The 23,019-nt window shown below is 45.0% G+C and overlaps 8 protein-coding genes, 1 non-coding gene and 2 pseudogenes across 18 annotated transcripts; 3 read left to right on the top strand and 8 right to left on the bottom strand.

Annotated features, from left to right (window-relative positions):
- Nucleotides 1–80: 80 nt before the first annotated feature.
- On the bottom strand, nucleotides 81–2,661 carry Nek2. The gene has a single exon (NM_132187.3). It carries the CDS (start codon nucleotides 2,512–2,514, stop codon nucleotides 307–309), a length of 2,208 nt encoding a protein of 735 aa, NP_572415.1. The 5' UTR covers nucleotides 2,515–2,661; the 3' UTR covers nucleotides 81–306.
- A 1,406-nt stretch (nucleotides 2,662–4,067) lies between these two features.
- On the bottom strand, nucleotides 4,068–4,813 carry CG45089 (uncharacterized protein). Of its 3 annotated transcripts, none has more exons than NM_001298060.1 (2): nucleotides 4,765–4,813; nucleotides 4,068–4,505 (listed from the first exon to the last, which is right to left on the bottom strand). In NM_001298060.1, exon 2 carries the CDS (start codon nucleotides 4,499–4,501, stop codon nucleotides 4,337–4,339), a length of 165 nt encoding a protein of 54 aa, NP_001284989.1. In that variant the 5' UTR covers nucleotides 4,502–4,505; nucleotides 4,765–4,813; the 3' UTR covers nucleotides 4,068–4,336. The 3 variants fall into 3 exon arrangements, with proteins under 3 accessions (NP_001284989.1, NP_001284991.1, NP_001284990.1); NM_001298062.1 differs by having other exon boundaries at nucleotides 4,603–4,813; NM_001298061.1 differs by lacking the exon at nucleotides 4,765–4,813 and having other exon boundaries at nucleotides 4,068–4,576.
- Nucleotides 4,068–4,813, bottom strand: ND-MNLL (NADH dehydrogenase (ubiquinone) MNLL subunit). 5 transcript variants are annotated; one of them, NM_001169222.2, is made up of 2 exons: nucleotides 4,765–4,813; nucleotides 4,068–4,431 (listed from the first exon to the last, which is right to left on the bottom strand). In NM_001169222.2, exon 2 carries the CDS (start codon nucleotides 4,313–4,315, stop codon nucleotides 4,145–4,147), a length of 171 nt encoding a protein of 56 aa, NP_001162693.1. In that variant the 5' UTR covers nucleotides 4,316–4,431; nucleotides 4,765–4,813; the 3' UTR covers nucleotides 4,068–4,144. The 5 variants fall into 5 exon arrangements, with proteins under 5 accessions (NP_001162693.1, NP_572416.1, NP_001284988.1 ...); NM_132188.3 differs by having other exon boundaries at nucleotides 4,068–4,505; NM_001298059.1 differs by having other exon boundaries at nucleotides 4,603–4,813.
- Nucleotides 4,814–5,045: 232 nt separating this feature from the next.
- On the top strand, nucleotides 5,046–8,006 carry p115. 2 transcript variants are annotated; one of them, NM_001298063.1, is made up of 1 exon: nucleotides 5,046–8,006. In NM_001298063.1, exon 1 carries the CDS (start codon nucleotides 5,142–5,144, stop codon nucleotides 7,650–7,652), a length of 2,511 nt encoding a protein of 836 aa, NP_001284992.1. In that variant the 5' UTR covers nucleotides 5,046–5,141; the 3' UTR covers nucleotides 7,653–8,006. The 2 variants fall into 2 exon arrangements, with proteins under 2 accessions (NP_001284992.1, NP_572417.1); NM_132189.3 differs by having other exon boundaries at nucleotides 5,046–7,801.
- A 258-nt stretch (nucleotides 8,007–8,264) lies between these two features.
- On the bottom strand, nucleotides 8,265–9,002 carry CR11386 (annotated as a pseudogene).
- Nucleotides 9,003–9,452: 450 nt separating this feature from the next.
- Nucleotides 9,453–12,317, bottom strand: CR33222 (annotated as a pseudogene).
- RpS6 (Ribosomal protein S6) lies at nucleotides 10,639–12,346 on the bottom strand. 2 transcript variants are annotated; one of them, NM_078518.3, is made up of 3 exons: nucleotides 12,258–12,346; nucleotides 11,818–12,022; nucleotides 10,639–11,304 (listed from the first exon to the last, which is right to left on the bottom strand). In NM_078518.3, exons 1-3 carry the CDS (start codon nucleotides 12,261–12,263, stop codon nucleotides 10,769–10,771), a joined length of 747 nt encoding a protein of 248 aa, NP_511073.1. In that variant the 5' UTR covers nucleotides 12,264–12,346; the 3' UTR covers nucleotides 10,639–10,768. The 2 variants fall into 2 exon arrangements, with proteins under 2 accessions (NP_511073.1, NP_727213.1); NM_167136.2 differs by having other exon boundaries at nucleotides 11,818–12,346.
- snoRNA:Or-aca2 lies at nucleotides 12,077–12,218 on the bottom strand. Its single transcript, NR_003731.1, has one exon. It is a non-coding gene; the product is annotated as a snoRNA:Or-aca2 (small nucleolar RNA).
- Nucleotides 12,347–12,894: 548 nt separating the features above from the next.
- Nucleotides 12,895–14,658, top strand: bys (by S6). The gene is made up of 5 exons (NM_078519.3): nucleotides 12,895–13,135; nucleotides 13,200–13,317; nucleotides 13,382–14,174; nucleotides 14,231–14,350; nucleotides 14,413–14,658. Exons 1-5 carry the CDS (start codon nucleotides 13,007–13,009, stop codon nucleotides 14,561–14,563), a joined length of 1,311 nt encoding a protein of 436 aa, NP_511074.1. The 5' UTR covers nucleotides 12,895–13,006; the 3' UTR covers nucleotides 14,564–14,658.
- Nucleotides 14,659–14,718: 60 nt separating this feature from the next.
- On the bottom strand, nucleotides 14,719–19,301 carry dpr14 (defective proboscis extension response 14). Of its 2 annotated transcripts, NM_001258644.2 has the most exons (7): nucleotides 19,114–19,301; nucleotides 18,937–19,049; nucleotides 18,272–18,711; nucleotides 17,515–17,961; nucleotides 17,264–17,441; nucleotides 17,060–17,196; nucleotides 14,719–17,009 (listed from the first exon to the last, which is right to left on the bottom strand). In NM_001258644.2, exons 3-7 carry the CDS (start codon nucleotides 18,351–18,353, stop codon nucleotides 16,831–16,833), a joined length of 1,023 nt encoding a protein of 340 aa, NP_001245573.1. In that variant the 5' UTR covers nucleotides 18,354–18,711; nucleotides 18,937–19,049; nucleotides 19,114–19,301; the 3' UTR covers nucleotides 14,719–16,830. The 2 variants fall into 2 exon arrangements, with proteins under 2 accessions (NP_001245573.1, NP_572419.1); NM_132191.3 differs by lacking the exons at nucleotides 18,937–19,049; nucleotides 19,114–19,301 and having other exon boundaries at nucleotides 16,662–17,009; nucleotides 18,272–18,829.
- Nucleotides 19,302–19,945: 644 nt separating this feature from the next.
- On the top strand, nucleotides 19,946–22,900 carry spidey. The gene is made up of 5 exons (NM_132192.3): nucleotides 19,946–20,552; nucleotides 20,893–20,939; nucleotides 21,724–21,799; nucleotides 21,868–22,208; nucleotides 22,267–22,900. Exons 1-5 carry the CDS (start codon nucleotides 20,387–20,389, stop codon nucleotides 22,600–22,602), a joined length of 966 nt encoding a protein of 321 aa, NP_572420.1. The 5' UTR covers nucleotides 19,946–20,386; the 3' UTR covers nucleotides 22,603–22,900.
- The last annotated feature ends 119 nt before the right edge of the window (nucleotides 22,901–23,019 follow it).

Consider the following 23,019-nt stretch of genomic DNA (forward strand, 5'->3'; position numbering starts at 1 on the left):
TGCGTAAATTGAACTTAACGGTTACAAGCGAACAACAATAAATAAAAACACGAAAATTGAAATTTTAAACACAAATGTATCTCATTTCATCAATATTTATTTTAAGACTAATGCAAATTGCACAATGAATGGCAGCTGAAAAAACTGGAATCTTAATGCTAATAATACGTGTTTAAAATATGGCATTCAAAAAAATTTTTGCATAAAAAAAATGTAAATATTTCGGAACTTATTCCACATCACAACGCTCATAGTCTCCATGGTTGCCATGGCTCCTGGACTGCACATCTTTCCTGATCAATTTGATCAGATCACCATCTGGTCGCGCGTTGTTAGCTTCTGATGGCCAGTGGCCACCACCAAAGACCTCCGCATGCGGTTCCGCTGCAGCGTGGAATTCCGTTCCCTCACCGATTGCCGCAGATGCTGGCGACGTGCTCCTCCGGGTCCAGAACCAACGACTCCACCTCCGCTTGCCTCCCTCTCGGCTGCATTCATGGCCGCCAGCAGCTCGAAGGCTTGTTTCTTCTGCTCCTTTGTCCAGAGATTGGCCACTGGTGGAACTTCTGCCGGCTGTTCCTGCGTGATCGGTGGCTTGACGGCCAAAGGAGGTCGCTGCACGCGAGTTGCAGCTGCTTGGGCTACCTGGTTGACCGATGGCAAGGATTTGGATGTCGCCTTGGATCCGCGACTCAACCCGAAAAGCGAGAGTATAGATTTCCTGCGGGTGGAGGAGGCCTGGCTGTCACCGGAATCATTGCTGGATACGCTCATTTGCATGGGAACGCCAGTGGGCGGAGGATTCACTGCCGGTTTAACCGCCGGTGGGGGCATATTCTCGATACCATAGGTAACAAACTTTTGGGGCGACTTGAAGGTAACCTTACGCAGAGTATTTAGCGATTTTGGTGCCGGAAGTGTGGCTAAATTGAGTTTAGCCACCGTGGGCGACGTCTCGTTGAGTTCGATAGTGCAGTAGGTGTCATCATGGTGCGATTTCGCTGGCTTCCTAGGAGGAATGGGCGGAGCTATCGGCTGTCTGCAACTACAAGTGTGTTTCTCCTGCTGAAGAAGTTTTTCCTGCATCTGCCGCTCCAGCGTTTGCACGCGCTGTTCGGCCAGCTGTAACTCCTGCTCCCGGGTCTGCAGCTCTTCGAGCTTCTGCTGCAACAGGGATTCTTGGGCACGAATGGCGTGGAGACGGGTCTTTAGTACTTCATCGAATATGTTTTGGGTAAGAGCACGAGGACTGCTAGGGGCCTCCTTTAGAAGCTCCTGATCCCTTTTCTGCTGCTCCTGATCCTTTTTACGGCGCCGCTCTTCCGCCAGTTCCACCTGCCTCTCCTCCGCTCGCTCCTCTCTCCTTATACTTTCATAAAGAGAGGGATCCGACAGCTGTAGTTTCTTGGCAGGAAAGATTTTGCGCTTGGCGGAGTAGAAGAGTTCACTTCGCAAATCTGGAGTAAACACACCAGTAACGCTGAGTCTCCTTTGCCCATAGCCTTCATTGAAGCTGTACTGTTCCGTAAACATGGTGCTCGATAGCTCTGGATGAACTCCATCTTCCTCTTCGTCCTCGAAAAGCCTGGCACCCGAAGGCAGTGTGTAGAAATCCTCTCCAGAATCAACTAGAATTGGGAACTTGCCATCCAACTCGCTAATATTACGCACCACCAGAGGATGCCGAATGATAACCTCGATGCCAGGACGCTGTTCATGATCCACTGCCAGCATGAAGGCGATGATCTCCTGCAGATCAGTACTATAGATTGCCGGAATCCGACTGAACTCACCCTGGGCGATCTTCTCGGACAACTGGTCAAAGGCTCTGCCGCGAAACGGCGGTCTTAGGGCACACATCTCGTATACCAAACAACCAACGGCCCAGACATCGCTCTTCCGATCGTATTTCCTGCCCTTCACCAACTCCGGACTCATGTAGTGCGGAGTGCCCACAAAGGAGGCGGCAAAGCTCTGATCTCGTCGCAGCATTCTGGCCAGACCGAAATCTCCCAGTTTGGCATTCCCGGCCGCATCCAGGAAAATATTTGCTGGCTTGATATCGCGATGCAAGATGGTTCCGTTGGGGATTTTGTTGTGGCACACCTGAAGCGCCCGGCAAAGTTGGAAGAGCACCCGCCAGATGTAGGGCTCCTCAAACCGCTGCCTCTGGGATCTCGCTCGCTGGACAATCTGGGCGAGATCGCCGCCGGCACAGCACTCCATAACAATGTACACCGACTTGGCCTCTCGGTTCACCAGATGATGGTAGTATTGCACAATGTTAGGATGCTGGAGCTGCCGCAGAACACTGATTTCCGAAACCAAAGCGTCGCACTTGGCCTCGTCCAGTTCATCGTAGTTCATTCCCTTCCAGGCGAACAATTCACCGGTGCTTTTGTCGCGCACCTTGTAGCAGGTGCCGAAGGATCCATTCCCCATCACGGCCAAAACCTCGTAATCCTGCAGGGTCTTTTGCGAAAAGTCCATGCCGGCAGATTCCTCTCCGCTCATTTTGCCTTAAGTCTTTTTTTTACTCTTTGGGTATTTTGGGTATTCCGCCGCCGATTACAAATGATCCGCTTGCTACAAAACCCAAACACGATTTGAGACTGGTTTTTGGGATGCAGGATTTCTGGAATTCTCATTGCTACCTGCAAGAACGGGAGAGAGAGCAACAACAAGTGCGCGAGAGAGAGGTTTAAGTAGTGCCGCTACCCCGCTAAATAGGGCGGAAGAATGAATATTCTAAAAACAAGCTAGATTTGTAATTTTTACAAAATACATTTTGCAAATATGCAATCTAATGATATAATTACATACATAAACAAATAGCTATTTCATCATTAAATTAAGAAATTGTAATATGGATTAAAATACAAAACTATTTAAAAACCAATATACAAGACAACTACCGATTAAAATTGATAGCAGTCATTTCAACCTGACCTTCATATAAATAACCTCTCCATAAAACCCTTTCGCACCTGCATGCTAATGCCCAATTTGGCTATTTTCCCGCCGAGAGACACCAGCACTGTTATGTTATTGTTGCACGTCTGGATCTCTCGTTTCCTTCCAGGAACAAAGATCGTGCTATTACCCTCTCGCTCCCAACCACAGTTCAACGGTATCCACTTGCAAATCTCTGGCATCTCACCCTCTCGCTCACGCTCTCCCCCGCTGTGAGAGAGAGAAAGCCCTTGAAAGGCGAAAATCTGGAAAATCCGTTCCATTTGATCCCACTGCGCCTGTGTACAAACTACTGACCATTGGAAACAATGGTCTAGAGAGGGGCAGCACGCCCAAGAACACAATTCCAGCGATTCATCACGCTCAATTTTGGAACTCGAGCCCAAAACCGATCTTAAACCGGAATCCAAAACCGAGTACAAACCCCTAGCCCTGAGCCATAAAAATAAATTAGTTTTGTTCCATTGGCATTTCAATTTGCTGCCTTGTTTGTTAAAGTGGAAATGTCCTTATCGGATTTCATATTTCATATTTGAAGTGAGCGATTATCCATTCTGTCTAACGGTTTTTACTGGAAGCAGTTACATAGTACATATAGGCATGGTCGTGCAAATGAAAGTTTTTAGGGGGCTCATGCTTATAAAAGTTTTTTTTTTCTATTAATTCTTAAAAATCTCGATTCACATGTATTAGATAATTCAATGCCATTTAACGAAACTCATTTAAAAAGACTACTCTCGGTTACCACATTTCAAGTGATTTATGTGACATGCTCAAGAAGTTCTACAATAAATAATAAGAGTTTTGGTAGAATACACCAATGCTCTTCTAAAATATCCAGCCTACGCCCCTGATCCGAACTAAGCAGAACTCGCATATCGTGCAGCGATGCCCAGGTAAAATCCTTCGAAAAACGAGTTATCTCCTTGGATTTTTCATTGGTTTTCGGCTTATCGTTAGACGTGTGTTGAGGTTTTTATGTTTTTCCTGAGTAAAACAAACAATGGTACGCAATCCTTCACAAATAAATCACGTTCCCGACCGCAAATCTCGTCCGCTGGCCATGCAGGTAAACTAGACGACAGGCGTATTTCACATTTCTCCGGTTTATTGAATAACAGTGAATTGGGGGAAAAAAAATAATATTTTGGGATGGCGATGTTGGGCAGGCCTACCAGGATGGCGCCTTACCCTCGCTGCCGGCGGGACGGCCGTATAGGGCACTCTTGTCCCGGAACATGGTCATACGTTCCGTTTCCTTCTTGTCCAGGAAGTGGCCAATGGCAAATCCCAGCAGGGGCAACGCGCCCCACAGTGCTCGCTTATCCAGTCCCAAGACCATGGTGTATATTTGTGTATCCTCTTAGCGCTGATCCTTCAGCTGGGCTCGGTGTGCCAACTGGAGCTGCTGGCGTTTCCACTGGCGGGTGTGCGACCAATCTGCGTAAATCGATCCGACTGCAACAGTGGGAAAGAATATCACTGCGCCGTACTTTCGAGCCAATTGAACCACAATCCCACTGCCCATAGGTCTGCAAGACAAGCACAGGAGATGGCGAGATTTACATATGATTTACACAAATTGATGTGGGGATTGTTATGTTATGGGTTGACATTTTGCCGCATTACGTAATAAAAACGAGTGATTTCTCCCAGCGTCGTGATAACTGTGTTGATATTTTTGAGAACTTCTTACGCCGCGTGTGTGGAACGCTTTATATTGTATTTTTTGGGATTCTCTCGTTTAGTTTTAAACACAAATTTGCTAAATTAGTTTTGTTTTCAACTTACTTATAGCATCGATAGCACCAGGGCTGTCGAGTCGTTTTTAGTTTAATAAAATTTTGGCAGTAAGACTATCGCCGACAGGGATGCCACTCAGCTTAAGTCCCGACGTCAGCTAGAAAGTAGCAATATTTTATGTAATTCAAAAAAAAGTTTTAGATTATCAAAAAAGTGTAAATATAGGTAATTACACAAACATGGTCAAATATGGTAAATTGTAATTCTAAAAATATATTTAATATATTTAAAGACAAGCCGCTTATCGATAAGTGGGCGTCTATCGGACTTTAGCCATCGCTAAGCCGCCCGTCAATTGTTTTCATGAATTGACGTGTCTTGTTGAATGCGAAAAAACCCAGAATAGACCGTAAACACACACTCGCATGGAGTTCCTGAAGAGTGGCATCAAAACGGTGCTGGGCAGCACGGAGCCGGGTCAGCAGCCGAGTGCCGCCGAGACGGTGGAGAAGCTGGTGGACCGTGTCTACTCCTCAACGCTCCTGGAGGATCGACGGGATGCCTGCCGAGCGCTAAAAGCCCTGTCCCGCAAGTACCGCATCGAGGTGGGCGCACAGGGCATGCCTCCGCTGGTCCAGGTGCTCCAGAACGACGGACAGGATGCAGAGATCATCAGCTATGCGCTGGACACACTGTGCAACGTGGTTACTAGCGAGGAGTTCGACGAGGAGGCTGATAATCCCACCGTTTCGGTGAATGTGGGCGAGCAGTTCACGGAGATGTTCATCAAGACACCGGAGCATGTAACCCTGGTAATGGGCTATCTGGACGAATACGATTTTCGAGTGCGTCGCGCTGCCATCCAACTGATTACGTCCCTCATTTCGAACAAGACGCGGGAGCTGCAGGATTTGATTCTGGTCAGTCCGATGGGCGTTTCCAAGCTGATGGATCTGCTGACGGACAGCCGCGAAGTGATTCGCAACGATGTCCTTCTGCTGCTTATCGAACTGACCAAGGGCAACTCAAACATCCAAAAGATTGTGGCCTTTGAGAATGCCTTTGACCGCCTTTTTGAAATTGTCCGTGAGGAGGGCTGTTCGGATGGCGGAATTGTTGTGGAGGATTGCCTAATTCTGCTATTGAATCTTCTCAAGAACAACTCCAGTAATCAGCAGTTCTTTAAGGAGGGCAGCTATATCCAGCGATTGTCGCCAATGTTTGAGCTCTCACAGGATGCGGAAGAGGTTGGCTGGTCGCCACAGAAGGTCTCAAACTTCCATTGTCTGCTGCAGGTGGTGCGGGCACTGGTCACGCCCAGTAATCAACAGCAGGTGGTGGCCGCCTGCCAGCGGGTCATGCAAAAGTCTCGACTGCTCCATGCTCTTTGCGAGATTCTGATGAGCAGTGGTGTCCCTGCGGATATACTCACGGAAACCATCAATGCAGTGGCCGAAGTGGTGCGCGGCGATCGGGACAACCAGGATGAATTGGGAAGAGTTATGGCTCCGAGCAGTCCACCCAGACCTGCCATCGTGGTCCTTCTTATGTCCATGATCAATGAGAAACAACTGCTGGCACTGCGTTGCGCCGTACTCTACTGTTTCGAGTGCTTTCTTTATCGCAATGCCGATGGCCAGCGGGCGGTTGTACAGACCCTGCTGCCCTCCAGTGCGTCCGATGTGAGTGCCCTTTCGACGGGACAACTCCTTTGCACCGGACTCTTCTCCACAGATGCGCTTGCCAACTGGTTCTCCGCTGTGGCCCTAATGCACTCACTCGTAGAGAATGTCGCCCTAAAGGAGGAACTACTGCGCGTACTGCTGGCCACTCCTGGTGGCCAAAAGCCTATCACGCTACTCGAGCAGTGCACTAATCTCATGCAGCAGGAACGCTACCGTTTGCAAAGCAAGGTGGGTCTGCTAATGCTACTCAGCCTGTGGCTGGCGCATTGTCCAGGTGCGGTGAAGGCTTTGCTGGAAACGCAGGGCACCATGGCCTACCTGACCGCTCAACTTTGCTCCAACGAGCACGATGAACGAGAGTTCCTTGTCCAGGGCATGTGCGCATTCCTAATGGGCCTGTGCATCCAGTTCAATGACAACTCGCTGCCGGGGCAGAAGCGCGAGGACATCAGTCAGCTGATCATCAAGCGAATTGGCCAGGAGAGCTTCTGTAGCAAACTAGCAGAAGTGTCGCGACATGAGGCCTACAGTCGGGCATGCAAGCAGGCCCAGATCCGTGCCAAATCCGCTGGGGAACTACTGCTTGACTTCGAGTATTGCAAGCTGTACAAGGGACTGGAGGCGTTGATTGCCAAGCTGGTTAGCGGATTTGATGTAGATGGCATTGAACTGACCGAACTCACGTTGAGCTCGGAAGCTTCTGCATTGGTTTCCCAGTACAAGGGGATTATCCGCGGCATGGATGCCCAGATCCAAGCACTGCAGCAATCCTCCAAAGAACTGGAACAGGAGAATGCCGAGCTGAAGGAGAAACTTGGTGAGGAGCAGTCGCTCAAGGCGCAGCTCTTGGACCAGAACACGCTGCTTAAGGCACAGCTGGGAGCCTCGACCGGTCAGGTGCAGTCCGCCCAAGGTGCGGAAGCCACGCCGCCCAACGAGGAGGAGCTAAATGCCGCTCGCTACCAGGCCAACATGTACTTTGCCGAAAACATTCGTCTAACTAAGGAGCTGGAGACACTACGTCAGCAGTTATCAGCCGAAAAACAGAGTGCAGATGCGGCGCAAGATTCCCTGGCGGCGATGCAAAAGGATCAAGAAGATTTGCTCGAACTGCTGGCCGATCAGGAGGCAAAGCTAACGCGATACGAAGAAGCGGGCTCGACTAATACCCTTCCGACTTCCAATGTAGCTCCAAGCGTGCCGGCAGCTGGCGGAGGAAGCCCCATCCCAAGTGGCACCGCCAGCAGGTAGAAATCGTAACGCGGATGAGTTGCTAGCCACGTACATGTTACAACTGGAAATTGCTCGACTGCCCTAAAAACGTTAAAATATCTTATATACACACATTCTACTTGTTTTACATTTATTTAACTTACGTATAGAATATATGTCTAGATCAGAATTTAAACGAATCCATTATTGTTTTGGCGGGAACTGCAGCAAATCGCAAGAGATAGCTACATATATCGGCTCACGATTTCCTGTTTCCATCTCTTTCCGATTCCGATTTGCCCATATAATGGCTTATGTTGGAATTCGAAGATAGTGTTTGTTCTGCGTTTATTTGTTTAACAATATTAATATACCTATGATTGGGTAAATCGTAATGTTGTAAAAAAAAAACCATTTAAACAGTTTTTCGACCTTCCTTTCTCAGAAAATAATAAATGGCCTTACTTTAATTGAACTATTTGTCGGAACTGTTGCATTTACCTGGGGGAAAAATAGATTGAAATAATTAATTAAAAATCAAAAATATTTTTCAGCGTTTCCGCTGGCACCCGATACATTAGAATAGATATCCTAAAGCTTAATTAGCTCAATCGCTCAATATACATAATTGAACACAACACACCACATTCTATACCATTTATCGCGTTTATTTAACAAAAATGGTTATTGTGATCAACATTCAGTTTCTGCTTAAACGAAGAATGTGGGTTCAGAGTCTGCGGTATTTACTTCTTGCCGCTGAAGACAGAGCTTTTCGGCTTGCGAATGGTGACATAACGGCCGCGGTTGGCCTTGGACTCCTTCTTGCGCTTGACCAACAGTTTGACGTATTCGGCGATAGCCTCCTTGGTTGCATTCTGGCGCTTCTTCTGGTGCCTGCGCTGCAGCTTAACAGGGATGACCTCATCATCTTCCTCGCACAAATAGTAGATCTTGCTGATGTTGCTGGAACGCACGGGTCCCAGGCGACATGGGGAGGGATTCTTCTTGAGAACGACCAAAGTCAGCGCGGATACGTTGGCTTCCACGGTGTATTTACGCACAGTCTTGCACTTGCGCACTTTATTGCAGCGTGGATGGAAGCACGAGTGTATCTTCTTCAGGAGACGCAAACGGCCTGTTGGAAAAGATGATTGTTTTTTTAAGTAGTTTCTTGAGAGGAGTCCATGGATGGATGTGTTTGCAAATACTTAAGGAAATTTATTATACCAATTGGATGCTCAACTTTGGAGCGTACTCCAATCACATATAGTTAATTATTAGCTTTTAGCAACTGGAAATATTCGCTTTGTATTGCTCAGAATGGAAGAACTCACCACGAATATGCACATAAGAATACACAGACGATTTCATATTTAAGGTATGTTCTCTAGATATATTATCACAAGACTGATCCAGGTTGCTTGGCTAATGACAGAAGAAGACAAGCAACCTCATGACAGAAGATACCCAGGTTGCTTAGCTTATTACAGATGCTTAAAAGGGTTTCCATACGGAACATAGAAATCTACACATGGGACCATTATTGCTTTAGCGGGGACTGCAGCAAATCGCAATAGATAGCTACATATATCCGCTCACGATTTCCTGTTTCCATCTCTTTCCGATTCCGATTTGCCCATATAATGGCTTATGTTGGAATTCCAAGATACTGTTTGTTTGTTTTCCATGGTTTCCTTACCAAAAAATGCCGCTGGCTAGCTCATAACCAAAATCACATGCAATATGAAAACATTTACACCCGATACTTTAGTATATATATCCTAAAGCTTACACTCGCTCAATCGATCAATATAATTGAACACAACACACCACATTCTATACCATTTATCGCGTTTATTTAACAAAAATGGTTATTGTGATCAACATTCAGTTTCTGCTTAAACGAAGAATGTGGGTTCAGAGTCTGCGGTATTTACTTCTTGCCGCTGAAGACAGAGCTTTTCGGCTTGCGAATGGTGACATAACGGCCGCGGTTGGCCTTGGACTCCTTCTTGCGCTTGACCAACAGTTTGACGTATTCGGCGATAGCCTCCTTGGTTGCATTCTGGCGCTTCTTCTGGTGCCTGCGCTGCAGCTTAACAGGGATAACCTCATCATCTTCCTCGCACAAATAGTAGATCTTGCTGATGTTGCTGGAACGCACGGGTCCCAGGCGACATGGGGAGGGATTCTTCTTGAGAACGACCAAAGTCAGCGCGGATACGTTGGCTTCCACGGTGTATTTACGCACAGTCTTGCACTTGCGCACTTTATTGCAGCGTGGATGGAAGCACGAGTGTATCTTCTTCAGGAGACGCAAACGGCCTGTTGGAAAAGATGATTGTTTTTTTAAGTAGTTTCTTGAGAGGAGTCCATGGATGGATGTGTTTGCAAATACTTAAGGAAATTTATTATACCAATTGGATGCTCAACTTTGGAGCGTACTCCAATCACATATAGTTAATTATTAGCTTTTAGCAACTGGAAATATTCGCTTTGTATTGCTCAGAATGGAAGAACTCACCACGAATATGCACATAAGAATACACAGACGATTTCATATTTAAGGTATGTTCTCTAGATATATTATCACAAGACTGATCCAGGTTGCTTGGCTAATGACAGAAGAAGACAAGCAACCTCATGACAGAAGATACCCAGGTTGCTTGGCTTATTACAGATGCTTAAAAGGGTTTCCATACGGAACATAGAAATCTACACATGGGACCATTATTGTTTTGGCGGGGACTGCAGCAAATCGCAAGAGATAGCTACATATATCCGCTCACGATTTCCTGTTTCCATCTCTTTCCGATTCCGATTTGGCCATATAATGGCTTATGTTGGAATTCCAAGATAGTGTTTGTTTTCCATGGTTTCCTTACCAAAAAATGCCGCTGGCTAGCTCATAACCAAAATCACATGCAATATGAAAACATTTACACCCGATACTTTAGTATATATATCCTAAAGCTTACACTCGCTCAATCGATCAATATAATTGAACACAACACACCACATTCTATACCATTTATCGCGTTTATTTAACATAAATGGTTACAAAGTTTTATTTCTCCTCTCGTGGATCATTTGGTTGTGATCAACGTTCAGTTTCTGCTTAAACGAAGAATGTGGGTTCCGTGTCGCGGTGTTTACTTCTTGTCGCTGGAGACAGAGCTCTTGGACTCGCGAATGGAGGCAGAACGGCGGCGCTTGGCCTCCTCGCGCTTGGCCTTGGACTCCTTCTTGCGCTGCACCAACAGCTTGGCGTAGTCGGCGGAAGCCTCCTTGGAAGCGATCTGGCGCTTCTTCTTCAGCGCAATGCGACGGTGCTTGCGCTGCAGCACAACGGGGGTGATCAGGCGCTGAATTTTGGGGGCCTTGGAGGTGGCCTTCTTGTTGTCCTTGGCGGGCAAAGGGCGACGCACAACGAAGCGACGCACATCATCTTCCTTGCTCAAGTTGTAGAGCTTGCGGATCTTGCTAGCACGCTTGGGTCCCAGGCGACGTGGGATGGTGGTGTCGGTGAGACCGGGAATGTCCTTCTCACCCTTCTTCAAGACGACCAGAGCCAGCACAGACATGTTGGCGTCCACGATGCATCCACGCACAGACTTGCGCTTACGCTCGCCAGTGCGGCGTGGACGGTAGCAGGAGTGTCCCTTCTTCAGGAGCAGACGCACACGGCCTGTTGGAAAAGATGATTGCTTTTTGTAGTAGTTTCTTGAGAGCAGTCCATGGATATGAGCAGTGATTGGAAAGTTATTATCTGGTTAGCCATTAGCCATTCGGGTGTAAGGAAATGTGTTTGCAAATACTTAAGGAAATTTATCCTACTAATTGTTTGCTCATCTTTGGAACGTACTCCAATCACATATAGTAAATTACTAGCTGCTAGCAACGTTGCAACTAAATTGTTGGAAATATTCGCTTTGTATTACTAAGAATCGAAAAACTCGCCACGAATATGCACAGAAGTATACACAGACGCTTCCATATTAAGGTTATGTTCTTTTAGATATATTATCACAAGACTGATCCAGGTTGCTAGGCTTTATTACAAATGCTTAAAAGGATTTCCATACGTTTCTTAATAGGAACCACTCTTTCAAGGCGTACAAAAGACTAAACCTATGCCGGCTAGCCAGATACAATCATTCACTGCTCAACACCATAATTGTAAATCGCATTGCAAACTTACCGTGGGTCAAGACACCCTGCTTCATGGGGAATCCCTGCTTGTCGTTGCCGCCGGCGATGCGCAGCTGGTAGCCCTTCCACTCGTCACCGAGGATATCGGCCTCCACAACCTGTCCCATACGCTTCTCGTAGAAGACGCGCAGCTTGTGCTCGTCGACCACTTCGAATAGCTTTTGGCATCCCGTCGCGGGATAGGAAACGTTGAGCTGGAACACACAATGCAAAAAAAAAAGTCACACACAATGCATAAACATACATATAAATGTATATTAAGTCGAATTGCAGCGGAGATAATATCATCCACTTATTTTAACGCAATCACTGGACATTTTCGCTTGCAATTTGTTTGATCACCGCGCCAATGCTTGCGCTTTAGCATTTTCGCAATATTTCACAAATTGATATAATTTATATCAGTATTATCACAAATTTTTAGCACACCTTCATATTGTCGGTCTGTTTGCACGCAACGCAGAAAAAAAAAGAAACGGCGGAGGTCTGTTGGCTGCGAGCGCAGGGTTGAAAAAGACCGATAGGAGGAAGTAGAGATGACAGATCGACCAGCTGTACCGCCGCATATCGATAGTTCGTGCTCACGGCGATATTTAATAATTTCTTTCGATGTAAAAACGTACCAAAATATGAAGTGGATTTATATATCCAACCTTCACTATAACATTAAAACTGAGACATAACAAATATTAAAAAGTAAATGAGTTTATTAAAACTATGAAGATCACTAAATTGTTTGTATTAATTAAAATTATAAGAATTATGCCAAATAAGTACGAAAATAACACTCGTTATTAATAATACACGAGAATGGAGATAATTGCACTGATTCATCAAACATGCTATATTGTGCGTTCTAAATATTTATTTATGCGACTTTTTAAATACATCTTGAAACGAATTATATCGGTACAATCGATTTCATAATAAACTTCAAAAACAATATATATAGATTTTATTGAATTACTGCATTCAATATCGTTTGCGCCACCATCCCTGGTCTCACAAGCCTATCGAAAAGCCAGCCCTGCGACGTTGCCACACGTGCGAAAATGTGTTTTGTTTTTCGATTCTTTCAAAATATCCGGTAACGCCACTGCTTTGTTGCAGCACGTGTAGTGATTACAATTTTTGTTGCCCTTATTATTACACTTGATTTTTGACAATATCCGAGCAAAATGGGTAAGCCGAAGAAGGCCAACGTGGCAACGATTAAAAATGTGAATCTGGAGAAGCAGATCACCGAGGGCAGGGTGGCGAAAAACAAGAACAAGGATAAAGTCAAACTGCGGGCCGAGGAATCGGCGGTAAGAATCCGGGTTTGAACTGCGTTTTGTGTTTTTAAACAAATTCTTTCCTATTTGAACACAGAACATCGATGCCAGAAGTAGTCAAAAGATCCTGGCCGCGGCCAAGCTGCAGCAGTTGGAGCTGGACGAAGAGAACTTTCCCAGTCTGGTGACCGTCAAGAAAGTCAACTTCAGTTTGAGTAAGTGCGCCCTAAGTTTCACTATCCTAAGCTAAGCTAACCAACATTACCTGTCCTTACTTAGATGATGGCCATGTCAAGGAGGATGAAGAGGTCAACGAGACTGACCTCATGGCCGACCTGGACATGGACGAAGACGATGTGGCCGCGTTCGAGCGCTTCCAGCAGCCAGCACAGGAGGGCAAGCGTACGTTGCACCTGTCCAAGATGATCATGCAGAAGATCCAGGAGAAGGAGGCCGACATACACACTAAGATCTCTGACGAGGGCTCACTAAAGATCGAGGAAATCGACCCGAAAGTGAAGGAGATGTACGAGGGCGTGCGCGATGTGTTGAAACGCTATCGCAGTGGCAAGATCCCTAAGGCCTTCAAGATCATACCCAAGCTGCGCAATTGGGAGCAGATCTTGTTCATCACTGAGCCCCATAATTGGAGCGCTGCCGCCATGTTCCAAGGCACCCGCATCTTCTGCTCGGTGCTGTCGCAGGCAATGGCCCAGAGGTTCTATAACCTGGTGCTCCTGCCACGAGTTCGTGATGATCTCTGCGAATATAAGAAGCTCAATATGCATCTGTACAATGCACTGAAGAGGGCTCTCTTCAAGCCGGCTGCCTTCATGAAGGGAATCATTCTGCCGCTGCTCGAGGGCGGCGATTGCACATTGCGCGAGGCCATCATTTTCGGCAGTGTGGTGGCCCGCAGCTCTATTCCCGTCCTGCACTCCTCCGCCTGCCTGCTGAAGATCTGTGAGATGGCCTATTCGGGAGCTAACTCCATATTCATCCGTTACTTTCTGGACAAGCGGTATGCTCTGCCTTATCGCGTCGTGGATGCCGCAGTCTTTCATTTTCTAAGGTTGGTATTCTCACTACAATGCCTTTTAGAAATCGAAATAACATGGTTTCTTGCAGATTCGAGAACGACAAGCGTGAGTTACCAGTGCTATGGCACCAGAGCCTGCTCACCTTTGCCCAGCGATACAAGAACGATATATCCTCCGAACAGCGGGATGCACTGCTGCAGCTGCTCAAGTAAGTAAATCGAATGCTATTGAAACCCTAGAACTGTTAGTAACTGTAAATCACAATTGCAGAAAGAAGAGCCATTTCAAGATTACACCCGATGTGAGAAGGGAGCTCCAGGCGGCCAGTTGTCGCGATGTGGAAATGATGGAGACGGATAATGGCCTGGCTGGGCAGCCAGCCAAGATGTACACAGATGCCGATGTGGAGTACGAGGGCTGAGGCGGTGTAAATTAAGGATAACTTTAAGATGATATTGTTTTACTATTTAATATCGGATAGTCGTTAAATATGTAAATATACCTACATATGCAGTGAAAATCAAATGCAGATGTTTATTCTGTGGGAAAATGAAAGCCACTTCAGATGTTTTGAATGTTTTAATAGAAAAAACAAATGTGTGTGTTTGTGTGTGGTTTTTTTTTTATACAATTTTGCATTAAGTTTTAGTTGCTTTTGGTTTTTTGCTTGACAATGACGGTATCTTTTGGCGCCGTCGCAGTCGCATCGGCCATATTGACCAGACGCCCGCGTTATACATTATGTATGTATGTAGTTTTATAATCTCAATTTTAAATGTAGTAATTATTAAATATAATTCTGTAACCAAAATCTTTCTAAAAGTTTCGTTTCGTCACTTTTTATTAGTCTCTAAGTATTGTTTCGTTATCTCACTCCAACATTTGTCTTGTTTTGTTTTGTTTTGTTTTATTCTGTTCTGTTTTTCATTTGTGTTATTTAAGGGCATACTCCAAGGACCGATTCGGGTCGGGATCAATTTGAATAATTTACAATAACTACACTGGACCATTTGAAATTAGTTTACCCAAGTACTTAGGCCTCAAGCCTTATCAATAATTTCGTTTCTTAAATTTGCTTACTTCTGTTTTTTTCCGTTTTTTTTTTTGTGTGTTTTCAAGCTGAGCTTTGATTTCGAAATACAATTTGTAAAGAGAGCGTGGGTATGTTTGTATATAATAACCGATCTTAAAAGCAATATGAATTTGGAATGCCGTCAGTGAGTAAGGATATCGAAAGTTTTTCGGGGCTTTAAATACATAGGCGATGATCGTTTGAAGCGAAAGCTAAAGCCTTAGACATAAACTGATATACTCGCATGTGGGGGAAGGGTACAGTGAGCATTGGCTATGTGCATACCGAATGAAGGGTCCGCACCTTACGCCCAATTCGAGAAATGAAAGTGGCAAGTATTCATTTGCTTCTTGTTCTTGATCGTGATTTATTTCGTTTAATTGAATTACTTTTAGGGATTACGGTTTTGGTTTTCGATTTCAATTTCGATTTTGATTTTGGTTTTTAGGGACCGTTTTCAATCAAAGAATCAAGTATTTACCCATTGGTCCGAGTTGTGTTGTGTTTTCGACTTGAAAAAGATACAAATATACAATTAATTGGTTTTGCCTCAAATGGTCATTGGTTCCGCAACCGAATTAACAACAATTAAACGATATGTATCCATTTTGAATGGCACAGTTTTGTTAACGTTAAACATTTCCTAAGTGTTTCTCATTTACATTTCTAGATCGTGGATAAACTGAGGAAAACCCAACTACTGATCAAGCTCACGCACATATAATGTTTCGAATTATTTAATAATTTAACAACCTCTCTAGCTCTCCTCCAGTTATCGATGCACTTAAGTATTCAAAAAATCTGAGACAAGGACATGGACAAGGACGAAAAAAAAATCAAGGACTGAAAATTAGGGATAAATGAAGTACGATTTTGTTCGGTATTGATTATTATTGATTACGATTAGAATGATCCCAACTGATATGCTGTTTGATTTCAAGAAGCTACAACCATATTTTCATTAACAAGGCCTTGGATCGGAGGTGTATACTATACGTTAATCGGGATATAGAATACACACGAGCGTTGTGGAAATATTAATATTTCGGTGATGCGCGACCTTTGGAAGGCGATCCGTCCGAGTGAGAAAAAATTATGCTTTAAACTTTGGACCTTACAAATCTAGGTATGCATGCATGTACATATATCCATAATGACGTGGAGGTAACAAAGAGCTAAATGGATACGTTAGATGCAATAATGTGCATGTTTGTATATAAGATCAATATGTTAGCCAACATAAACACGGCCGTTTGGTAGTACAATTCGATTCGATTATGATACTAATAATGTTATGTTCTAGCGCTAAAAATCAATATCTCATCTATATTTCGCGTACGCCCTTACTAGTACGAGTTTTTCATTTCACTTTCATTTCCGTTTTCTTTTTTTTGGTTTGTTTGGTTTTGCTTTCGAGCTTTCGATTTCCGCCTTTTTTTTTCTTTTTAAATACACTTGACCTTAAGCTTAATATTCGGTTTATGCTATGTATCGTATGTTAAACAACCCATGATTAGAGTAAAAGTCGAAAATGCAATCCTGGACAAGACTCTTTTGGTATATGCATTTCCCGCGACACAATCTAGGATCTACGATCCCCGGATTAGGCTGCGTCGTCATCGTCTTAATTCCCATCCCCATCCCCACACTTGTCCCAAGCCCAATCCCCGATTCATTCCGGCTACGGAAATCGAACCGGAGATGCAAACGTACACTAGAAATAACACAACCATTGTGGAGGCGTTGGCCTTTTGGCGGCTTCCGTTCGCATGCTGCATGGCGGCTGGCTCCTCACCTGGAATTCCGGATTCTATATGAATAGCCAAGGGGAGTTTGCACACTTACCGTTCAGCACATGCACCACCACCGTCTCCGTAATCTCATTGCCCAGCATGCAGGTGTAGTTGCCCGTGTCCTGGCGATTGGCATTGGCGATATACAGGCGACTCAGAGCTCGTCCTGGCAGCATGTCCGTCTTGACACTGCAAATGATATCAAATGCATGGTAATTAACTTACGATTATTAAGACCATATACGACAAATCCTACCTGATTCCTCCGCGACTAGTATCGTAGTTGAGCAGGCGCGGTCCGTGCCGCCAGGTGATATAGGAGGAGGGATGCGGAATCTTCGAAATGACGCACTGCAGCTCGATGGTGCTGCCAGCCTTGTAGTACTTCTCCGGCGTGGCCGAGCCCCGCTCGTCGAGTATCTCCACGTGAGGAACTGCGGATGGACAACGAATGAGATCAGCATGGATCAGCAGGTTTTGCTTGGCAAGCCGACAGCAGTTGCTCACCAATTATAGTAAGGTAAACGAGCAGGACGAGCGGCGGATGCGAGGACACCTGGCACTCGTAGGGACCCTCGTCCCGCTCGTTGGCGAACTGGATGAGCAGCTTCCAATCGTTGGGCTCCTCGAACTCCAGCGAATACCGCGAGTCGCCGCTATATGTGTGCTGGCCAAAGGTTATCAGGGTGAGATCATCGCCACGGCGACGCATCCAGGACACCGTCTTGCCCTGCAGATCGTTCACCCGGCAGTGCAGATAAACGCTGGACGAGAGCTGGGTGCTGATGTTCAGCGTGGTGTACGGATCGGCGAAGAACGGGAACGGCTCGTGGGTGGTCGTCTCGGTGACCTCCAGCTCCTCATCCTCGGGCGTGTCGGTGAACGGCGATGAGAACTCCTGCCAGAAGTTCTTCGGAAACGTGTCGAATGGATCGCCAGCTCGCGGTCGTTTCACTAGTTCGAAAAAAAACAATTTCAATAGATATAGTTAAAATATATATGAAAATCATATAATATATAAAAATAAAATGCACTCAGCTAAAATCACGTATAAAAGAAAAACTCAAATAAAACAATAATTTCGTTTCGAATAATGCTTGCACACTAAGTAGTAAAATAATTGTTTTACATAAAAAAAAATAATCATTTTTCACTTGGGTAATCCGCAAAGTAAACAAAAGAACTTAATCTTCAGCTTAAAAGTGCCAAAGTTTGAGTTGGGTAAAAGTTTGCAATGTGATTAAGGCATGAGGTGGAGACTCACATGTGGTCGACGTGGAACCCGAGCCGATGTGATGGAGTGAGGAGTATATAATCGCCAGTATCCAAAACAGCCTCGATCTCATCACTGCAGCGGAGTGTCTTCATATGCCGACTTACGGGATACGGTAACAGGATGCGGGATGATGCATCGACTGGCGCCACTCGCCGCAGGATATGCACATATGAACGAACGCCCCTCTAAACTGTTCTATATCGATCCAAGTCCAACTGCATCAGCGTCCCACTGCATCGCCAGCGATGATTCCACGGACTTCACTTCGCTTCGCTTATCGATTGCCCTGCGGCAAAATATTGCTGGACATATTGCACTCAAGTATCTTCTTTTTCAGAGTGTCCTTTTCGATTATATATGTATATTTACTTTTTCTTTTTCTCTTTTTTGTTGATTTCTTTGCACACTTTTCAGCGCGCGGATGGAGGCTGGAGGGATAGGAATGTCGGACAATTGGAAAATCGGAAAAGCGCTTATTAACCAGCTCGTGTTGCGTGTGTATTTATCCTTTTGCAACTGCTGCTCGGATGGCCAATAAACGGGAATGTAGGTCAGGGCATGCTCTGCGCATGGCCAGCATCCGCATCCCTATTATTTCATCCGAAGGAATCCCTCTACCCGAGCAACAACAACAAATAGCAGACGCCACTCACCTCTCAAGCTCAAAATAATGCAATCTTCAAGATTGTTTTAAAAAGAAAAAGACTTTTCTTTTCTTCTTTTGTTTGCATTTGTCCAGGAAAAAAGCTCTTTTCGGCGGATGGTTCTGATAAATATTTAACAATATAAAAGTTGCTTTTGCCGGTCCTTCGGCGTTGTTGTTCCCTCACCCACACTTGCTTCGGCACTGAATCCGCTCCGAAAGGCCAGCATCTCTCTCGGCATTCTTGCAATCCAGGGATTTCTACCCACCAAACAAGGTCCTTTGAATCCGTATAGCTCGGCATGCAAATAAATCGGGCGATTGAGCTCAGAAATACCTGTATTTTACTAATTGTTAAGAGCCTAGAGTAAAAATACAGATAAACTACCATTCTTTTACTGTCAAATTAAGCTTCAAATTCGAAATTCGATAAGTAACCGATATTTATCGATAGGCAAAGGATTACCCTCGCACATACGCGATCCGCTATAGCCATCTCGCTCCATCAATAATTTACCGTTAATATAGCGGGCTTTACTCAGAAACATCAAAAATATTTAACGACTTTAATTGTAGCATTCGCTGCGTTAAATTGTTTATCGCACTTTCTGCTTCCTGCGCATGTGCAGGAAATTAGTCAGACTATTTCGGTGATTGCCCCATTCTGGCGTGTATTGGTGAGAGCATAGAACTTACACTGCCCTCCTATGATATACATATGCATGCTTTTTTCGCTTTTAAATAAACTAATTAATAGACTAGTAAAAGAAGGATATACGGTAATGAACCTGTGAACCCTTAGGCGGAAAACTATTGCTGAATTTACATTTCATCCCTCTTTTAAAATCAGCTAGTGCAACATAACGGTTCTTGGTGTGATAAATTTTTGCGCTCACTGTTTGCAGCCGCCCTTATCTTTCGCTTTTTGGTGGTGTGCGTGAGCGCTATGAAATGACATAAGTGGGCACACAACACAGACACACACCCCTCTGAGGGGGGCACATGGATACGAAAAAGAACCGTTCATTTGCTTTTGTGCCGTTGACAATTGACATTCAATCGCTTTTTCCATTTGTTTTTATTTTCCCCCTTCTACCCTAAGTTTCTCCTTTCAAAGAAAACGCATTTGGAATACAAATCAGGCAAAAAACACGCGTACATAAATCGAGTAATCGAAAATCAGTGGCGATTTCGAAGGGTGTGTGTGTGTGTAGAATTACTACAACACACCACAAATACAGTTCGAAAAGGCAGCGCAGTCGGCAGAGGCGAAAAAAAAGCAGCGGCGTCAGCATTTCCATTTCGGCATTGCAGCTCGAAAATCGTAGAATCAGAAACTAATCAGCCGGCAGAGGCTATAGCAGTCGACCGATCGCAATCGCACCATATAGTACATACAATAGGTACCATTGCCTAGGAGTACCAGGAACCAGGAACCACTAATCTCCATCATCAACATCATGGAGGAGAACAACTCGCAAGTGCTGAGCCTGCTGGGCGGTCTGGCCATCGGAATCGTGGGCTTCCAGGTCTTCCGGAAGGTCCTGCCCTGGATTTACGCCAATGTTGTTGGCCCCAAGGTCTTTGGCTCCTCGGTGGATCTCTCCAAAATGGGCGAGTGGGCAGGTGAGTCGGTTGCCATGGAAAAACATGCCGGAAAGGAGCGGAAACGGGGTCGATTCCGAGTGCACAGTGAAAAAATGAATAGCAAGTTTGCTAAAGAAGTGTAGTTAAAAAGATTAAAGACCCTTTTACAATTAAATTGTGAAGAAAGGGAATTTCCAAATTGCAAACACTCTACTTTCAAGTTTTCCAATTTTGCATTAACTGCCTAAAGGAATACACTATATATCTTTCCAAAATGGAGTTCAGTACTTTTTTCACTGTGACCGATAAGATCGTTCCCCACGCCCCATAAATCCACTGATAACCCACAGAACTATTGGCTAACTTTTTCGACTTTCAGTTGTCACCGGGTCGACCGATGGAATTGGCAAGGCCTACGCCAAGGAGGTATGTACACAAAGATGACATGGAAGGGCTGCCCCAATCTTGACCAGCGCAAGCAAAGTCCGTCCAAGCTCGACCGATGATTATAGTAAAATGGGAAACGGGTCAAGCAAACAAACAAACAAAAAACGATAGTAATAATGAGCAATTAGTAATTACTAATTACCGAATTGAGTGTCGCCCACGATGACTTGGACATTGGTTTAGCGGTCGCCAATGCATTAGCCAAGTGAATCTGCACTTTGAAATCGATCTTCAGTCAACAGTCCAGTCGCAAACAGTCCCTAATAGTGTTTGCTTGACTGCAAATCGCTACATTTGTACTTTTCGTTATTTATTTTTACAAAGTGCAATCGCAGTTGATTTTTCTACCTTTTGTGGTAATTTTTTTTTTTTTTTGCCAGTTTTATTTTGTAATACACAGACTTGGAGCAAACGAAGCTAGAAGCTATAGGGAACACGTGTCCCCTGAATGGCAATTACTTTATAGAGTGGAGCACAGGGCCCCGATCGAAGCTTGTGCCAAATTAGCATTCGGCGTGCGTCGAACGCACAGAAAATGGTTCAATGTTCACACCCAATTTCTATTCATATACACGCTTAGTACACTTAAATGACTTCCTGTTCTTAAAATCTACGGGTTACTCGTCTTTGAAACTCCTGCTTTAGGTAGAAACGTTCAGTGTTCCCATTCCAAAGCACCATTGCTTTTTATCTCTGACCTAAGAATTTACTATCCAAAAGTACGTAAATATGAGCAGGCTAATAAATATTTAATCACTTTCAGTTGGCTCGCAGGGGCTTGAAACTGGTGCTGATTAGTAGATCCCTGGAGAAACTGAATGTGGTGGCCAAGGAGATAGGTAAGTCTGCTCACTAAAATACAGTTAACAACTTCAACTAACAACTGCTCTTTGCGGTCTACTTTCAGGCGATAAATACGGTGTGGAGGTGCGTGTGATCGATGTGGACTTCACCGGCGGTGACGAGATCTACGATAAGATCCGCGAAAAGACCACTGGCCTCAATGTCGGAGTGCTGGTCAACAACGTGGGCATCAGCTACGGCCATCCCGAGTACTTTCTGGACTGCTACAAAGCCGATCCCCCATTCCTGCGCAACATTGTGGCTGCCAATATCCACTCGGTGACGCACATGACCGCACTTTTTCTACCCGGCATGATTAGCCAGCGACGTGGTGTGATCATAAATGTATCGTCCACCGCCGGAGTCATTCCTAATCCGCTGCTGAGCGTGTACAGTTCCACCAAGGTGAGTGGATATCATCAGAAGTGATAGAAGGCTAATTACTAATACCTATAATTTGCAGGCCTTTGTGAACAAATTCAGTGATGACCTGCAGACGGAGTACAAGGAGCACGGCATCCTCATCCAGAGCGTCCAGCCGGGCTTTGTGGCCACAAATATGTCTAAGATCCGAAAGGCTAGCGTGTTTGCTCCCTCGCCGGAAACGTATGTCCGCTCGGCGCTGTCCACCCTGGGCATTGCCACCCAGACGGCGGGCTATCTGCCGCATGCTCTACTCCAGCTGGTCATCCACTTCACGGAGGCGGTGTTCGGCGAACAGTTCGCACGCAACATCGTTATGAAGAACATCCTGGGCACCCGGAAACGTGCCCTGCGCCGCCTGGCCAAGGAACAGTAGATTATTGAGGATGAATACGGCGGAGGAGGCATTTAATGGGAATCGGTTGGGATGATGAGTGGGTCAGTTGGGTTGTGGGGAAAATCCGGCTAGTCAAATAGCTTACGTAATTACCGCGTGTCATACGAATCCACAAACAGATAGCTTGAAATACCAAAAAAAAAAACATTTTTCCGAAATAAACTAAGTTTAGTTAGTTTTTGTCATTAATTAGCATTGAAGATTCGCAAACAGCCATGTCATGTAAACAATAAAAAATGTGTTACTAGATATATGTATATATCTAGTTTCCAATGATAAATAACGCCTTTTATTTGCAGTCCTTTATTTTGTATTTAACTTCTTATTTGTTCTTGCTAGCGATTTTTCTTTTTCCCTATGATTTTTCATGTTTTTCGGATCCAATTTGAATTTGAA

This window comes from Drosophila melanogaster, chromosome X (assembly GCF_000001215.4).
Source record: "Drosophila melanogaster chromosome X".
Classification (NCBI taxonomy): domain Eukaryota; kingdom Metazoa; phylum Arthropoda; class Insecta; order Diptera; family Drosophilidae; genus Drosophila; species Drosophila melanogaster.

Bases quoted from the DNA above. Each gene is read 5' to 3' on its own strand.
- Nek2 (NM_132187.3), bottom strand. From the start codon at position 2,514: ATGAGCGGAGAGGAATCTGCCGGCATGGACTTTTCGCAAAAGACCCTG.
- p115 (NM_001298063.1), top strand. From the start codon at position 5,142: ATGGAGTTCCTGAAGAGTGGCATCAAAACGGTGCTGGGCAGCACGGAG.
- RpS6 (NM_078518.3), bottom strand. The intron at 11,305-11,817 runs GTAAGTTTGCAA...CTTTTCCAACAG, and splicing joins GCAGGGTGTCTTGACCCACG to GCCGTGTGCGTCTGCTCCTG.
- bys (NM_078519.3), top strand. From the start codon at position 13,007: ATGGGTAAGCCGAAGAAGGCCAACGTGGCAACGATTAAAAATGTGAAT. The intron at 13,318-13,381 runs GTAAGTGCGCCC...GTCCTTACTTAG, and splicing joins GAAAGTCAACTTCAGTTTGA to ATGATGGCCATGTCAAGGAG. The intron at 14,351-14,412 runs GTAAGTAAATCG...TCACAATTGCAG, and splicing joins GCACTGCTGCAGCTGCTCAA to AAAGAAGAGCCATTTCAAGA.
- dpr14 (NM_001258644.2), bottom strand. From the start codon at position 18,353: ATGAGATCGAGGCTGTTTTGGATACTGGCGATTATATACTCCTCACTC. The intron at 17,197-17,263 runs GTAGGATTTGTC...TATCATTTGCAG, and splicing joins ACTAGTCGCGGAGGAATCAG to TGTCAAGACGGACATGCTGC. The intron at 17,010-17,059 runs GTAAGTGTGCAA...CCGGAATTCCAG, and splicing joins GGTGGTGCATGTGCTGAACG to GTGAGGAGCCAGCCGCCATG.
- spidey (NM_132192.3), top strand. From the start codon at position 20,387: ATGGAGGAGAACAACTCGCAAGTGCTGAGCCTGCTGGGCGGTCTGGCC. The intron at 21,800-21,867 runs GTAAGTCTGCTC...GTCTACTTTCAG, and splicing joins TGTGGTGGCCAAGGAGATAG to GCGATAAATACGGTGTGGAG. The intron at 22,209-22,266 runs GTGAGTGGATAT...TATAATTTGCAG, and splicing joins GCGTGTACAGTTCCACCAAG to GCCTTTGTGAACAAATTCAG.